At 33.0% G+C, this 19,225-nt stretch overlaps 1 protein-coding gene and 1 pseudogene across 1 annotated transcript; both read right to left on the bottom strand.

Moving 5' to 3' along the window:
• Positions 1–4,306: 4,306 nt before the first annotated feature.
• LOC125423940 (small ribosomal subunit protein uS4c-like) lies at positions 4,307–4,909 on the bottom strand (annotated as a pseudogene).
• A 3,785-nt stretch (positions 4,910–8,694) lies between these two features.
• On the bottom strand, positions 8,695–14,071 carry LOC125423826 (ATP synthase subunit beta, chloroplastic). The gene is given in 3 exon segments (XM_060812941.1): positions 8,695–10,019; positions 13,259–13,273; positions 13,930–14,071. Coding segments are annotated over 3 exon segments (1,482 nt in total).
• Between the last annotated feature and the right edge of the window lie 5,154 nt (positions 14,072–19,225).

Here is a 19,225-nt window from a genome sequence, read left to right as displayed (position 1 = left end):
CCATAGCCGCACCTTTGAATGAAGTTGTCAAGAAAAATGTTGGCTTTAAATGGGGGGAAGTACAAGAAAAATCTTTTAATTTGTTGAAAGAAAAATTGTGTAATGCACCTTATTAGTTTTGCCAAAGTTTTCTAAGACTTTTGAAATTGAGTGTGTTGCTTCGGGTGTAGGTATTGGAGTTGTCTTAATGCAAGAAGAAAGACCCATAGCCTACTTTAATGAAAAATTAAATGGAGCTGCACTAAACTACCCGACATATGACAAGTAGATGTATGCTTTGGTGAGGGCTTTGGAGACATGACAGCATTATCTCATGCCAAAGTAGTTTGTGATTCATATGGATTATGAGTCTTTGAAGCATATTAAGGCTCAAAGAAAGCTCAACCGAAGGTATGCCAAGTGGATTGAATTTATTGAACCCTTTCCATATGTGATCCGCTACGAAAAAGGTAAGGAAAATGTGGTTGCCGATGCATTATTTCGAAGGTATATACTCTTTTCTAGCTTAGATGCTAGATTGCTTGGATTTGAATAATTGAAAGAACTTTATGAGCATGATAGTGACTTTGGAGAAATTTTTAGAACCTGTTTGAAACATGGATTTAATAAATTTTATATATTTAAGGGGTATTTATTTAAGGAAAACAAACTTTGTGTGCCTAATTGTAGCATTAGGGAATTGTTGGTTCGGGAAGGACATGGGGGTGGTTTAATGGGTCATTTTGGTGTTTTTAAAACTTTATCCTTACTACAAGAACATTTTTATTGGCCTAACATGAGGACAGATGTTGAGAGAATTTGTGAAAGATGTTTGAAGTACCGAAAAACAAAATCAACATTGAAGCCGCATGGAATGTACAAGCCTTTGCCGATTCCTACCTATCCTTGGGTAGATTTGTCTATGGATTTTATTCTTGGTTTACCTAGGTCAGGGACAGGTAAGGATTCAATATTTGTTGTAGTAGATAGATTTTCTAAGATGGCACATTTTATTGCATGTAATAAAACTGATGATGCATCCAATGTTGCTAATTTATTTTTCAAGGAAATTGTGAGATTGCATGGAATGCCAAGAACTATTGTTTCGGATAGGGATGCTAAGTTCTTAAGTTATTTCTTGAAAACTTTGTGGGCTAAGTTAGGTACTAAGCTTTTATTTTCAACTACTTGCCACCCACAAACAGATGGGCAAACTGAAGTTGTGAATAGAGCCTTGTCCGCTTTGTTACGTGCTTTAATTAGTAGAAATTTGAGAACTTGGGAAGAATATTTGCCACATGTTGAATTTGCTTATAATAGGTCTTTACATTCAGCTACTAAATATACACCATTTGAAATTGTTTATGGTTTTAATCTTTTGACTCCATTAGGTCTAACACCTTTACCTTTGAGTGAGCGTGCTAATCTAGATGGAAAACAAAAAGCTGGTTTTGTAAAACAGATTCATGAGAAGATAAAGGCAAATATTGAGAGGAGGACTGAGCAATATGCAAAGGTGGCTAATCAAGGCTGAAAACCAATGGTCTTTGAACCTGGAGATTGGGTATGGCTGCATTTGAGGAAAGAAAGATTTCCCGAACAAAGGAAATCAAAACTCATGCCGAGGGGTGATGGACCTTTTCAAGTTTTGAAGAGGATAAACGACAATGCCTACAAACTTGATCTACTGGGTGAGTATAATGTTAGTGCCACCTTCAATGTTGCTGATTTGTCTCCTTTTGCTGCAGGTGATGACTTTTATTTGAGGGAAAATCCTTTTCAAGAGGAGGAGAATGATGCGAATCCACTCGAGACCGTTCAACCGACAACCCGCTAGGGTGTTGATCCAATACAGATTAAGGTGGGGCCGATCACTAGAGCCCAAGCCAAGAAGGTCAAGGACAATCTTGCTGTCTTTATCCAAGGAATAATTCATAATCAAGAGGGATGTCCATATCTAAAGAACCAAGGCCTGTTCTACTCATACAAGCAATAGAAGCTAAAACGGGCCTGGGTGACATTTTTAGTACCAATATGGAGGTCGGGTTGCATGAATTGGATCCCCATTCTTATGGCTTCAATTCATATGGTGGATGAGTCATAGAAACCATCCAAAGCAGCTTCAAAGACGAACAACATAGTGGTTTGCGCACAAGGGGAAGAAAGGCCGAACTTTGCTGTATTCTTTGCTGCTTTACTGTATTTTATTGTATTAGCCTTTTCTCATATTTCTAAGCAAGGGCAACGTGAGGAACTTCATAATAAGCTTATTTGGCATTCCATAAAGGCTATTGAAGCTGATTTGGAGTCCAATTAGGTCAAAGAAGGGCCATTATCAACCTAGCCGAAAATTACCATATTTAGTTTCCTAATTTGTTTTTACTTTTTGTTTTAGGAAACTATCTTAAATTTTGGATTTGTATTTATTTACTTATTGAACAAATAAGTTTAGAAAAGTTTTTATTTTATTATTTTGTTTGTAAATTAATTAATTCCTAATTGAAAATAAGGGAATTAATTAATTAGATTAGGAAAAGGAAAGATTCGGTCAAGCTAGAACTCTTCATTGTGTGGCCAGTTTTTCCTAGGGTTTTTAGGGTTTATTTTGTTTCTTTCAAAGCCTATTTAAAGGCTTATTTTCAATAAGAATACAACCTGGATTGCATTGAGAACATACTTGTGAGATTAATTATCTCTTTGTTCTTTGAGAACACGTAAAACACCATTAGAGAATTGGTTGTTTTAGCTTGACTTATCAATAGGTTTTCCATCCCCTATTGTGGCGTCTACATTATACCAAGGTTTTTAACCACAGGTTGGTTAGGGGTTGAGGTCAATTCCATTAGAACTTGAACTTAATTAAAATCCGGGCTAATATAATATGGGTTTAGGAGCAGATTGTCCTAGGTTCGTATCACCAGGTGAGTATAATATTAGTACTACATTTACTATTGCTGACTTATCTCCTTATTCTATAGGTGATGACTTTGATTTGAGGGCAATCCTTTTCAAGAGGAGGGGAATGATGTGATTCCGCCCATACCCGTTCAACCGACTACCCGCTGGGGTATAAGTCCCATACAAATGATGATAGGGCCAATTACTAGGGCACAAGTTAAGCGATTTAAGGACAAATTGGTTGGATTTATTCATGGAGTGATTCAATATCAAGAAGACATGACAATACCTAAAGATACAAGACCCGTTTTAAGACTGCAAGTGGTGGAGACCAATACGGACCCGGGTAGCTATTTTTGTTCAAATTTGGACTTCAGCAAGCAAGGAATGGTTATAACTCAATTTGGCCGAAAATGTGCTATTTGCCACTAGCTTTGGCTTTTCTTCTTGTTTGACTTATTCCAATCAAGGGCCGACGTGTGGGAATCATTATTAATCATATTTGGCATCCTAAATGGCATATGGAAGCTACTTTGGAGCCTAAACAAGCTGGAGATTGGTCAAAGATACCTTAGTAGTCAAACTAGTCAACTCGTTTCCTAATTTGATTTTGACTTTTTGTTTTAAGAAATTAGTCTTTTATTTGGTTTCTATTTATTTATTTGCTAGACAAATCACCTTAGGAAAGTTATTATTTTATTATTTTTATTGTAAATTAATTAATTCCTAATTCAAAATAAAAGAATTAATTAATCAAAATTAGATCAGGAAAAGAGGAGACTTTCAGCCATATTAGGAATCTTCATTGCATGGCTGGTTTTACCTATTATAATTAGGGTTTGTTTTCTTTCTCTTAGCCTATAAAAGGGCTTATTTTTGTGGAAGAACACAACATTAATAATATTCATAATTTATTTTGTGAGATTGAATTTCTCTTTGTTCTTTTGAACACATAAAACACCATTAGAGAGTGAGTGTTTTAGTTTGACTTATCAATAGGACTTCCATCACCTATTGTGGTGTCTTCATTATATACCAAGGTTTCTAATCATAAGTTGATTAGAGGTCAAGGTGACCATTAGAATTTGAACATAATTAAATCCAGGCTAATATAATATGGATTTAGGTGCATGTGGCCCTAGGTTCGTATCATAATTCACCAATGTTACTGACCGCAATGTAGCAAATAACAATGGATACCATTATTCCAACAGTTAGTCCTCTCTGTGATATAGATTCTCTATTCCTAATACTAATTTCTACGGTATGGAAAATATTGCAATGTAAAGAAGGGACATGGAATGAAAATTGCCTTACTAATTTATGATACATGAATGGGAGAAAATTTCCCGGATCAAAATCCCTTAGCTCGGGTCGTTTTACGTAGTAGGGGGTGTTCGAACCCCTGTTCTTGTTATTTTAGTTTGGTTTAAGTCTGATGAGAATAATATTCTACAACTAGCAATTCATTTATTTTCAAACCGACCCATTTACTATCTATTATTTGATTGATTAATCCTTTATATTGAAATGCATGAAGCATTAAATGTTTTGGCAATTCCTCAGGGGAGGCTGAATAAAGATAATTTTGAACCAGAACCCTAGATTTTTGTTCATCCCTTACTGTAATAATATCTCAGGGTTTGCAGCGATAACTTGGTATATCTACTATACGACCATTAACTAAAATATGTCTATGGTTAACCAATTAGCGGGCTTGGGGAATAGTTGATGCCATACCCAATCAAAAAAGTATGTTATCCAAATGCATTTCAAGCAATTGTAGTAAAACCTTACCCGTTGACCCTTTGGCTTTTCTAGTGATACGAACATATTTAAGTAATTGTTGTTCTGTAAGACCATAATGAAAGTGCAATTTTTTTTTCTTCTAAATGAATACGATATTGGGATTTTTTACCGGGGCATGACTGGTTTCTCAGATCATTTTCGGCTCAAGGTTTTTGACTAGTTAGTCCCGGTAAAGCCCCCAGACGACGTATTTTTTGAAATCAGGTCCTCTATAATGCGACATAAAGGCCCCTTCTTTTATTGAAATTTCATACACGTAAATGAAATTAAAACTAAACTAAATGATAAATGAAGTGAAATTTACTGAAGTCTTGGACTACAAAGAATAATTAGATGAATTGTATCAATATCCAGCCCGTATTGTATTGTATATATAATATATGTATATATAAATATTATTTATTATTGTGTATAATTTTTATAGAATACAATAATAAATTTTATAAAAAAATATAAATAAGCAATATATAAATAAATAATAAAGGTTCTTTTCTTGATTGATTTGTTTTATAGAGATCGAACTTCTAGTTTTTTTTTTTTTTTAATAATTGGGAGTTTCTATGAGATAATAGAGATATAATAGACCCGTGGCCCTTGATAAGGTAAAAGGGTAAGAAGCCTGTTCAACATTCTTACTATCCCAATATTCTTATTATCGATTTTATAAAAAAAAAAAAGAAAAAAAATCAAACAGATGGAGAAAAGCAAGCTATCAGAATCGAATCGATGACCATCGCATTACAAATGTGATGCTCTAACCTCTGATACAAACTAAGGACAACCTCCTCCTAACCCTGTCTTATATTAGCCCGGATCTAATTATGCTCAAGTTCTAATGGTCACCTTGACCCCTAACCAACCTGTGATTAGAAACCTTGGTATGTAATGAAGATGCCACAATAGGTGATGGAAGGCCTATTGATAAGTCAAATTAAAACACTCATTCACTAATGGTATTTTAGGTGTTCAAAAAAACAGAGAGAATTTAATCTCACGAATAATTTTCTGTATAAAATTCAAGCTTGATTCCTCATTGAAAATAAGCCTTTAAATAGGCTTTGAATGAACAAAATAAAACCCTGAAAGGATTAGGAAATTTTGGCCAACATAGAATCCAATTAGGAAATTGCCTAATTTCACATCCTTTCCTAATCTAATTTGGATTAATTAATTCCCGTATTTTGAATTAGAAATTAATTAATTTACAATGAAAATAATAAAATAATAACTTTCCTAAACTTATTTTCCAGCAAATAAATAAATAAAAACCAAAAGTAAAGGTAATTTCCTAAAACAAAAAGTAGAAATCAAATTAGGAAACTAGAACACTACCTTTTTGGCTAAGTTTACTTTGATCAATCTTTGACCAACTTGAGCTCCAAATCAGGTTCCATATACTGTTAGGATGCCAAATAGGCTGATCATAAAGTCCCACATGTTGACCTTGCTTGGCAGCAAAATACAATAAAGCCAGCGGAAAATACAACAAAACCAGCCAAGCTTCCTCTTATGCGCACACCACCTGTTTGATTGCCTTTGAAGCTGCCTTGACTTGATTCCATGGCCTCTTATAGATATGTGTTGAATCCATAAAGTGTTGGAACCATTCCATGCTGCTCAGACTCCATAAATGCACCAAAATCGCTACTAGGATCCATATTGGCTTCCACCACTTGTATGGTCAAAACAGGTCTTGGATCTTCGGGTATGGAGAAGCCCTCCTGAGAATGAATTACCCCCTGGATAAAGGCAGCAAGGTTGTCCCTAAACCTCTTAGCTTGCATCCTAGTGATCGGCCTAGTCTTCATTCATATTGGGTCAGCACCCCAGCGGGTTGTTGGTTGTGCGGGTTCGGACGGATTCGCATCAAACTCCCTCTATCCCCAAAAAGGCTTATTTGATTCCCTAATTTTTCTCCTATACTCTCATTTTGTTAGCGGTTCAAAACTCATGATGTTTCTCATTCATTAATTTTTTTCTTTTCACCAGCGTTGTGATATATATGATACACATACAAATGAACATCGTTGTGCAAGTAACCCCGATTGTAAAGTACGACCGATAATAATGTAATCCTATTTATAATGTTGAAATTATACCAGATTAATTGATTCAAAATGGAATTAATTGTCAGGTCATCTATAATTGTTTAGTGCTGTGGTATATGTCTCATTTCAAGATTATCCACAACCACTATAAACTATAATTCTAATTCCATTTGATTTCTAGTACCTATTACATTTATTTTGATATAGATAGAATATATATTTGTTTATATTGCTCTTATACAAATTATCCTCTCTTGGTTTCGCCTCACTTCAGGTAATTTGATTAGATTATCTCTAAATCTAACTAAATCTAAAGAATTAAAGAAAAGGAATTTAAAATTCTAATTTTTTTTTATTCTTTCTACATTTCTATTCTATATTATAAATAAAATTCTAAATTAGAATATAGAATATTATATAAATTATTAAAAATTATTAGTATTTTAATATTCTATAAATATTAATTTTTATTTTTTATATTATAATTATAATTATAGGTTTTAGGTTTATAGGGCTATATGGACTCGAACTGTAGACCTTCTTGGTAAAACACATCAAACTTATTATTATCAAAATGATTTGAACTGTTTCGAAAACCCAACATGCATTTTTGTGTACTGGGATCTTTCGTTAACCGATAAAAATTTCGGTTAGTCTACCATATTTTTTGAATAACATAAAGATTAAAAGATGGCTCCATGTGCTCCGATTCATTATGTGAATTCCATCTGGGATCATTACCAAAGTGTTTCAAAGAAAGGTTATTCTGACGTAGGTCTACTTCTGGCCTAGATCAACTTAAGTTAAATGGAGCCTCTATTGCCCTGTTTGAATCAAATATGAAACTTCATACACAGTAAAGTTCATAAGATAGGACGAAAAGATAATTTTTTTGAGGTCCTTATACTCATTATGCCTAGCATTGAATAAACAGGGTATTCACCTTATCACTATCTGAACTTAATGATGGGTTCTATATTGGCGCCTACATGGGTGCCCGAATCCGAACCAGGCCAAACCATTTGTCAGGCTATTGTTCTCTTATTTTGTCCCCTAAATGTCATTGAGTAAGACATCCATTTTTCAATAAAATGAAATCTTTTGATTCCATGATGGACTCCTCTGAAAAACATTGGTGCGCGTGTAAACAAGGTGCTATACCTAACTGAGCCCTTTATACTTGCGATACATATTTTATCATGTAGATAATTTCTTGTCAAGATGAATATTGCATGATCCAATAGTTAGAGTATTGCTTTTATACGGCGGGAGTCATTGGTTCAAATCCAATAGTTGGTAGAACTTATTCGATACCAGCATGAATAGTCTCTAATACGTTTTTCCACTCATGCTCTTTTATTGATTTTGTATCTCTTTCTTCCTACTCTATTTATCTACTTAATTTCGGATTAAATATTTTTTTTTGTTTCACTAGAAGTTGATTCTACTTTATTATATTTGATTCTTATTGAAGTTCAATCAGCAGAAGCAAAGAAAATAAGGTGTATAAACAGAACTTCTATTTATACACCTTATTTTACTTATTCGGACCCACCACCTAGTTACGATATCACATTGATAGCCTCTACTCATGTCCTAGCTTGTCTGAGAGAGAGATCTGCTTCAATTGTTTATCTTTTACCTTCAGCTTTACTCAAGCCAGCTTCTGATATTTCAAGAGTTTGTTAAGTTTCTTGTGGATCAATGTCACTACCCTTCTCCGCATCATTTACTAAAACAATGATCACATTATTGCTTATTCTAGCAAAACCACCCATTAGAGCCATCGTTAACCATTGGTCATTAAGGCGTATTCTCAAAATACCAATATCTACATCTGTGGTAATAAGCGTGTGGTTTAGTAATATGCCAATTTTGCCACTATTAGTAGATAAAATTATTTTTTTCACTTCCAAATCCCGAACAATTTGATTCAGGATCAGTACAAAAAGATTTAAGGTCATTTCTTCAATTTACTCTCCATTTCTAAGTTTGTAGCCTTTGCAGTAGCTTCATCGAGGTTACCTACCAAATAAAAAGCCTGTTCAGGGAGACCATCTAATTCACCAGAAAGGATCAGTTTAAATCCTCTAATTGTTTCTGCTAGACGAACATATTTTCCTAGGGAACTGGTAAATACTTCTGTTATGAAAAAGGATTGTGATAGGAAACGCTTAATTTTTTGTGCTCTTACTACGGTTAAGCAATCTTCTTTAGATAATTCATCCAACCTAAGGATAGCTATAATGTCTTGAAGTTTTTTGTAATGTTGTTAAGTTTGTTTAACTCTTTGCTCAGTTTCGTAATGTTCTTCACCAATGATCTGAGGTCGGAGCATAGTTGACATTGAATCTAAAGGATCTACTGCTAGATAGATACCTTTGGCAGTGAATCCTCTTGATAGTACGGTAGTAGCATCTAAATGTGCAAATGTTGTGGTCGGAGTAGGATTGATCAAATCATCCGTGGGTACATCAACTGTTTGACTAAAAGTTATGGACTCCTCTTTGGTAGAAGTAATTCTTTCTTGTAAAGAACCCATTTCGGTACTAAGAGTGGGTTGATATCCCACAGTAGAGTGCATTCTACCCAACGAGGACGATACTTTGTATCCTGCTTGGACAAATTGAAAGATGCTGTCAATAAATTGAAGTACATCTTGTGTATGAACATCTCATAAATATTCCACCATATTCAAGGCAGTTAAACCAACTCTCATACGCGCTCCCGGTGGTTCATTCATCTGATCGTAGACTAGAGCTACTTTTAATTCTAAAATTTTTTTTTCCAATAATTACTCCAGATTCTTCATTTCTATGTAAAGATCATTGCCTTCACGAGTACGTTCACCTATTCCGCCAAATACGGATATGCCACCATGAGCTTTGGCAATGTTGTTGATCAATTCCATAATGAATACTATTTTGCCCACTCCCGCTCCCCCGAATAGTCATATTTTTCCTCCATTGCGATAAGGGGCTAAAAGATCTACTACTTTAATTCCTGTTTCACAAAACGGTAATTTTGTATCTAATTGTATAAAGGCAGGTGCAGGTCTATGAATAGGAGATGTTGTGCGAGTATCTACAGGACCTACATTATCAACAGGCTTTCCAAGTATGTTGAAAATTCATCCTAGTGTCGCTCCACCAACTGGAACACTTAGAGGAGCTCCTGTGTCAATCACTTCCATTTCTCTCGTTGGACCATCTGTAGCACTCATAGCTACCGCTCTAACTCGATTATTTCCTTATAATTGCTATACTTCACAAGTCACATGAATTTTTTTAGGAAATATGAATATTAAGTAATAATAGCATGGCACTTCGAATTTTATATAAAAAGAAATTTTTTTCAAAATACTTACAATATCTATCAAAAGAGTAGTATGAGGTAAAGAAAGGGTATTTCCAATTTTATCTGATCTATTGGGAGACCTATTTCAACCTCACAAACTTTTTGTTTTCACACCAAAGATACCAATATTTATGTTATGAAAGAATACAAAAATTTTAAAAAAAATTAAGAAAAAAACATAAATAAGTGAAAAAAATCTTATTTGTTTGTATAAAAATAGACGAAGAAACTTTGGGATTGCTAAATAACCGACGAAATAATAAAGCAACGCAGCCATCATAGTATTTTTTAACTACTCCAAAAGGAAGGGTGGTTACTAGATCATTTACCTATGTGAATCTGACAGACACTATATATATGTATATTTTCTTTTTCCTTTTTTTTTTATTTCCTCGATGTAAGGTAAAAAAGGTAAAAGTGAATTCCATTGTAGAGCCGTATGCAATGCGTAAAAGATGCCTGTACGGTTGTTCAATTCTATCTTTTTTTTCATACTATGTATTTCATTATTCTTTATCTTTTCAACTTTCACCATGCAAGATAGAGGAACTATCTATTATGTTATATTATCAGGGTACTGATGCATCAACCTGTTAGTGCTTTTTATGAGGCACAGACGGGAGAACTTATCCGGGAAGCAGAAGAACTACTGAAGCTGTGTGAAACCATCACAAAGGTTTATGTATATGATTCAACACGGCAACTACTAAACAACTTATTAGAAACACAAGACAGTCAATAAAAAATGTCATGAAACCTCCTGCTCTTCGAGGATGTCCTCAGCGATGAGGAACATGTACTAGGGTGTATGTATGACTCGTTCATATAATGTGCTAGGCCAAAAGAAAGGAAACAATTAATCCAGTATTAGCGATAAGGACTAATGAATAGGATAGAATGAAAGAAGCCCATTTACTATCTAAAACTAAAAAAGGTAAATCTAAAAATAAAAAAGATCTATCATATCTTTCCATTGTGTTATCAAATTTATGGGTTTCATTGGTACCAAACCCAATCATTTCAATTTTCAATTTACGATGAGAAAGAATTCCCCATTGGTAGAAAATGGTATCCATTAAGCAGGGAAATTCGATTTAAAAGGCGGAAAGTTTATGCCCTTATTCTTGACTCTTGTAAGAATGGACTAACAGCATCAGCTACTCAGCTAATCTTCATAATTAAATACTGTTACTGTATCGATGGGTTTCATTGTGAAAGACCTATTACTAGATAATTATTGGTAGAGCCAAAGAGTGTGAACTGTACAAGTTAACAATAACATTCATTAAATGAAAGAAAGGGCTCCGATGTATAGAGAGGACCTCACCATTTACGAAGAAACCATAGAAACGATGGAACTCACTATACCCATTTATATTCATAACTTTTTGATTTACTATGTTGTTTTTGATACTAGGTATCATACAAATTTATTATTTCAAGGTGAAAGCCTATAAAGAAAAAGGTGATCGGGAAGGCTATAGTAGCAAAAGTCGTTGGAATTTTGTTTCATACATTGGAAGAATCCGTTTTGTTATTAATAGACTAGGAAAGGGGAAGAAAATAACTAACAGAAAAGAAATCAATTAGTTATTCATCAAAGTTTCATTTATTCAATGACCAGAATTAAACGGGGATATATAGCTCGAAGCTGTAGAATAAAAATTTGTTTATTTGACTCCAGCTTTCAATACTTACTCGAACTATTACTCAACAAAAAAATAAGAGCTTTGGTTTCAGCTCATCAGGATAGAGATAGGCAAAAGAGAGATTTTCGGTGTTTGTGGATCACTTGATAAATGTAGTAAGTCGAGATAATAATGTATACTATAGTTATAGTAGACTAATACACAATTTGTACAAGGGGCAGTTGCTTCTTAATCATAAAATACATGCACAAATAGCTATATTAAATAGGAATTGTTTTTATATGATTTCTAATGAGATCATAAAATAAGGAGATTGGAAGGAATCCGTTGGAATGTTTTAAATGGAGTTCCCTGGAGAATGAACTTTGGGAAGGTAGAGTATAAATTAGTATGATAAAATATCATCCTATGAGTAAGTTGTCAAAACGAACAAACATGTTCAATAAAAAAATATTTATTCTTCTTTCTAATCAAACCTGGATCCTTAAAGTTCTCATACAAAACATAAATTTGCATTTGAGTTCGAATTGGAATTTTATTTTCATTCAATTGAAGGGTTATTTATTTTTAGTTCTCAGACTAGCAGTTCGAGTGGTCGACTCGCTTCTTTCAAATTGTTTCTCATTATTAAGAAACGGTAACGAAGATAAAATATGAGCTTGTTTTATAGCGACGGTAATTAATCGTTGTTGTTTTAAAGTCAATTTATTCACCCATGTAGATAATATTTTTCCTTGTTCACTAATCAATTGACTAATTAAACCCATGTTTCGATAATCAATTCGATCACCTGATTGGATCTGGGGCAAACGCGTATGAAAAGATTGCTTGGATTTAGAAAGCATCGCTTGGATTTATCCATGGTTTGTTTATTCCTTATCCTAAAAATCCTACTCCTATTTTGATCGAATAAAAACAAAAACGATAAAAAATGATTTAGAATTAATTAATAAATAGGATTTGTTTATATTTAATATATGTCATAGAAATGGTTATGTTATATATAATATGTCATTTTTCAAGTTCCTTGGATTAGAAGGTAGACACGGAGGTGATTGGTTCGATTTATTTCTTTATTCCACTGTGAATCGTATGTTTGTAACAAAAGGTACTTTAGCATGACCCCCTAACGAAATGTGGAGGAAAGTAGGAAAAATAGCTGATACTACCGAAAGGATTCCTCTTTGGCTAATAGGTACTGTCACTGGTATTCTTGTGATCGGTTTAATCAGTATTTTCTTTTATGGTTCATATTCTGGATTAGGTTCATCCCTTTAGTAATCGGATGAACCGAGTTGTAGACATGACATGAAAGCGTAAGAACTCAACAATGCCCCCTCAAATTAGACAAAGTAAGAGGGGGTAGGCCTATTGAGTTTTGAATAATCATAATAGTTTATTCGTCTAAATGGTAAAAAAATTAAAATGGATCACTTTTTTCGATGTTTTAAAAAACTCTGTTTCATTTTTTTATGATGTTTTTGGAAAACTCACTTCATTACTTAGTTTAGAACATCTGTTCGTCGATAGTATCTGTTGATACTTTCAAAAATCACGAAGGTATCACTCTATTTCCTCTTTTTGGACAACACAGCCACAATTATATCTATTTTTCTTAATACGTTTTCTAAGTTCATTGAAAAAGTTCTATTTACTCACCAAAGTTTACTATATTTTTTGTTTGTCCACTATCACTACTTATGCGCCTCTCGTTTCTTTTATACTTTGATTTCTATTCTACGCTTATTTATCTCTTAATTTTTAGTGTCGAATCGAATAGAAAACTATTGACTCATTCTATGACATTGAAATTTGACAATATTGACATAATCATACCACTTCAAATTGGGTTGAAAAAACAAAGAAAAAAAAAATAAAGAAATAAAGAAGAGGGGAGTAAACTCAAATACTTTTCTTCACAGTATACATACTAGGAGTGCGGTCCAAGTAATTCAATCCCCAAACTCGAGTAGAAAAAATATAAAAAAACAAGAAGCTTTTAAGAACTTTTTTGATCATCCATAATTACATAACATAATTGGCGACCAAAGTGGGATTCTTTTTAGAGTTTGGTGTGGATAAATCTTCAGATCTAGAAATTCATTTTGACAATTGAACCTTCTTAAATTGTTTTTTTTTTTTTAGAACCAAAAATATTTATGCCAAGAAGAGCAAAAGTCCTTGGACACATAATGGATCTTGAAGTGCTATTTCCCCATTCCATTGACCAATTTCACCCACATTAGGATTGCTCATTACTGGTTGATCAAGTTTGATGGATTCTTCCTCTGAAACAAGAAGTTCTGGTCCTAGAGGGATAATATTAACCATTTGATGTCCATTCAATGCATCCACTATGGTTATTTCATATCCCCCTTTTTCGTTTCGGATGATTTTGCTTACTATACCGAATGTTGTAGCATTATAAACATTATTGTTACTCTTGCTTCCATCGGGATAAATCTAACCATGTCCCTTATTGCCGCCTATGTATATGGGATATTTTAAGAAGTGCACATCTTTCTTACTAGCGGGGTCCAAAGAAAGAGTAGGAAAGGTGATTTCACTATATTTCTGACTATGAATAGGACCTATCATAAGAAATTTTTTTTTTAGTGGGACAAAAACTCTGAAAAGATAGATTGCCTATCTTTTCTTTAATCTTAAGTGAAATACAATCGGGAAGGGCTAATTCAAACCCTTCAAGTAAAATAAGAACAGCCCCTATGTTGAAAGCTCCTTTGTTACCATGAGGAAGAACTTGTTTCAGTTGCAGATCATAAGGAATTCGAACAATTGCTTTAAATACAGTATCAGGAAGTACCACTTGTGCCTCGATATTCACAGGCCTATTGGCTAAATGGCAATTAGCACATACAATACGGCCGGTCGCTTCTCGTGTATTTTAATAAACTTGCTGTGCAAAAATGGTATATGCATTTGAAATGGGTGCCCAAGTTATTATATATATCATGAGCAAGATGGAAATAGATCGAATAATCTCTTCCTCCCTCCAAGAAAAGGTATTTCTAGTTTGCATGGTCCAATCATTGATTCGGAAAATTTCTACAATAAAATTAGATAAGTCGCTAGTATAGTTCCCTATCTATGATTCTGCTATTTACTGAAATAATTTTGCTGGAATATTAAAGGAAGCCCTCATATGGGTAGAAAGAATAAGTACAATTTTGATGGGTTGCTTATATACAAAGTAACAAGCATTATAATTGAACCGATCTGTCATTTTTCAGTCATTCATTAAATGATAACTGACTACAAGTGACAGAGATACTGATACGAACCTAGGACGACCTACTTCTAAATCCGTATTATATTAGCCCGGATCTCAATTAAGTTCAAGTTCTAATGGAATGGACCTCAACCCCTAACTAACCTGTGGTTAGAAACCTTGGTATAATGTAGACACCACAATAGGGGATGGAAAACCTATTGATAAGTCAAGCTAAAACAACCAATTCTCTAATGGTGTTTTAGGTGTTCTCAAAGAACGAAGAGATAATTAATTTCACAAGTATTTTCTTAATCAAATCAAAGTTAATTCTTATTGATAACTAAGCCTTTAAATAGGCTTTGAAAAGACAACTTAAAAACCCTAGAACATAAAGAAAACCGGCCACCACACATAAAGAAACCTAGTTGGCCGAAACTATACTTCCTTTCCTAATCTAAGTTTGATTAATTAATTCCTTTATATTAAATTAGGAATTAATTAATTTACAATGGAAAGAATAAAATAAAAACCTTCCTAAAGTTATTTGTCCAGAAAATAAATAAATAAAAGCCAAAAAGTAATGGTAGTTTCCTAAAACAAAAAGTAAAAACAAATTAAGAAATTAAAAATGTTAGCCTTTTCGATCAAGTGGACTTTGATCAATCTTTGACCTCTTTGAGCTCCAAATCAGCTTCTAGATGCTTTGTAGGATGCCAAATAAGCTGAATATGAAGTCCCACACGTTGCCCATGCTTGGAAAAATAAGAAAAGGCTAATACAGTAAAATACAGTAAAGCTAGCAAGCAATACAGCAAATTCGGCCAAATTGTTGATGCTGTCTGTACAAGCCCTTTTTGATTGCATTTGAGGCTGCTTTAACTGATTCCATGACCTATTAGGCATATGTATTGAACCCATAAAGCATTGGAACCATTTCATGCTTCCCAAACTCCAAAAATGTACCAAAACTGTCACCCGGGTCTGTACTAGTCTCCAGCGATTGTATCAGCAAAACAGGTCTTGCTTCTTTGATCATGATCATTCCTTCTTGATTATGATTTATCCTTTGAATAAATACAGCAAGGTTATCCTTGAACTTCTTGGCTTGTGCTCTAGTGATTGGTCCCACCTTCATCCGTAATGGATCGGCACCCCAGCGGGTTGTCGGTTGTACGGGTTCGGGCGGATTCGCATTAGATACACGATTTAAATAACGAAAGATCCAATATTTAATAATGGTATCTAAAATGACTGGAAAAGTAGAAACAATACCTGATATAATTTGATCATTATAAGCAAATCCAAAATCTTTGTAGACAGGGCCAATCATTAGTTCCCAACCATGTGGTGAATGGAATCCTATACAAAAATCAGTTAATAAAAGAATATAAAACACATTTATTGTGTCACTAAAGTTATATAGGAATTCTTGAACCTTAGAGTTAAGAATAACAAGTTCATCATTACCTAGAATAGAATAACCGCTTAGAATAACGAAAGATATTATATTTTTCGAGAGATGAAAAAACATATTCATATGATTCTTGTTGTGCATTTTGATCAATTGGATCGTTTCTTTGGAAATTCCGTGGTAAGGCTCTGGTAAATGTGTTTTCGGGAAGTCCTTTATCATTTCATCCAAGAGGGAGTGTTCTTCTAATTCTGTGAATTTTTTTAGAATACTTTTTTCTTGAATATCATTCAAAAAAATTTCTAAGTGTCTAGCATGCCACCAATTAGTAATCCAAGATTCCATACTTTTATTAAATGAGAGAGAGATCCACCAAGGCAAAAATACTATAAATGAAAGATATATAAAGGAAATGATTGCTTTCTTTTTTGCCATTTTTTCATCTGGGAATTTTTAAATGAACTCGCCTCATTTGTTGACTCAATACTACTATTTCAATTGCTATCAAGCATCAGTTCTATTACATTAAAAGTTATAGAGCCCATCAATCTATTTCCTATTTTTTATTTGTGATTTAGTAAAGTGGTTAGTCCTTGAATTTAGAAAGAATACAGAAAAACAATACCGAAATACAATACTAAAGAGTGCACTTCAAATTCAAAAAGAAAAAAACAAGCAATTTTGTTTTATGATTGTTCCTTGCTCGTTTGTGTTTAGCTTGAATGAGCATTCTGAAGAAACTTCAGTTAAGTTGTGCTATATAAAGAAGAGAATTCTTGAGTTTTCATTTTTTCCCTATTGCTACGAAAGCTGTCATTCTTCAGTTCTTGTTTCAAAATACTTCAACTGGTACACGCAAGAAATAAGCCAATTCGGTAGCTTTTTGCTCAATTTCTCGTAGAGTCAAATTCTCATCAGTACGAGTCAAGGGAATGGACCCCTAGCCTTTGATTTCCATATAAAGGTCACAATGAGCATAAATAACCTCTTTGACTTCTATTCTAATGGACTAAATGTCTTCCATAAGGAATCAGAGGAAGATGCGATGTTTTTTCTAGGAAATCCCCAATGAAAAATACACACTATTCTTTCTTTTATATCGAATCGATCAGAACCACTACCTACATTCCATGAAATTGTGCACCACAAATAAGAACTAATAAAAAGACCTGCGATTCCGTTAAAAAGACACCACGATCCCTTGTGGAAAAAAAACTTATTTACTGAGAGGGAACTAAAGATATAAAGTTCCTCCCAAAATAACTGGAAGTTCCAACCAATAAAAAATCCTAATGAACCTAAAAAAAGGATAAAGGCCTAGAAAAAATTACTCATTTTTCGAGACCTCGCTATAAGTTCTATCCATATACGGTCTGATTGACAACTCATACTATACAAGATCTAGTTGCATTTTATTAGAATTAGGGAATAACCAAAAAAAAAATTTACTTTCATTTTTTTGTTTCCGAAGTAACTCTCATCAACTAGCACCGTTATGACATGAACTTTTAGGAGTAATTCATCGAATTGCCTAGATCTAGACTAAAATATGAACATCCCTTTCATATGATATCTTATAGATATCCACATACATATATTGACTTTATATTTCATAAATTCATCCCGATATCGATCCATTTTAAAATAGCTCTAATTCAGTTACTCATATATCATGTTTAGACATTCATATGAGCTTATGCTCGGAAGAAGGCACATGTTATACCATATTCTAATAAATAGATATCTGAGCTATGATTCATGTAAGTCTTGAAAAAAAAATAGATAAGATTTTTCCCCATCGTATTTAAATTTTTTGTTTTTTTTTTGGGAACATGAAGAGATAAAGAAACCATTGCAATTGCCCAAAAAACTAAGCCCACTAAAGGCACAAAAATAGAGTATAAGGTGTTAAGAATTGTCATAGAATGGGTACCTCGATTTAATATTTGATTTGTACCTGTTATTTATTCTTATATTAATCTTTTAACCTGTCATAAAGATATCTTATAATTCATAATAATTATACTATTATACTGAGTATACCTAAGTGAGTATATACACTAATTAATATTAATTTATTAATAAAGGGTATATAATGTATATATACTAAGATATAATAAAATAAGATAATAAAATAAGGATATAATAAGGACTCTATAATATAAGAGTTTGTAGACTAATATATATATATTTAATATATATTAAATAAATAAATAAAATATTATAAGTCTGTAAAGTATATAATAGACCAGAGTATACTAAGTACGTATATAATATAATTAATGTAAATCAAAAGTGTAAATATGTAAATAAAATAAGTAAATAAATGGGCTTATTCATCTTTCTACATGCAATATATATATATGATAATTCACTTTTTTATTATGTTCATTATTTTCATTATTTATTTTTATTATTCTTCATATTTGTTTTTCCCTTCGCGAAAAAATTCGTTATAATACAATCTGACAAAAGAGATTCTTAGTAAAATCGGGATTCTTGAGGGATATAGAAAGATGCAGGACCCACTCACCCGATTTCAAGGATGAAAGAGACAAAATTCGATCTTTTTCTTTTATTTGATAGAGATTTCCTGACCTGATTAGTAATCAGGACTATCAATAAAAAAAGTATCCGCATGATTCTTTTTCCAATTTAATCTTATGCTACCAAAGAAAAATCCATTCTTGGAATTTTGACTTTGCTTCCTATAAACTAAATAACTACTTGGTTACCACAAAACAAGTAATAAATTTTTGAATTTATTAAATTTAATAATTTATTGAATATTAAATTAAGGATAAAATTAAGGATAAGGATATATGGCTCTCCTTAATTTTAT

This window comes from Ziziphus jujuba, chromosome 11 (assembly GCF_031755915.1).
Source record: "Ziziphus jujuba cultivar Dongzao chromosome 11, ASM3175591v1".
NCBI lineage: Eukaryota > Viridiplantae > Streptophyta > Magnoliopsida > Rosales > Rhamnaceae > Ziziphus > Ziziphus jujuba.
Note: the sequence above shows the minus strand (reverse complement) of the source record. Positions and strands in the feature narration are given on the sequence as shown.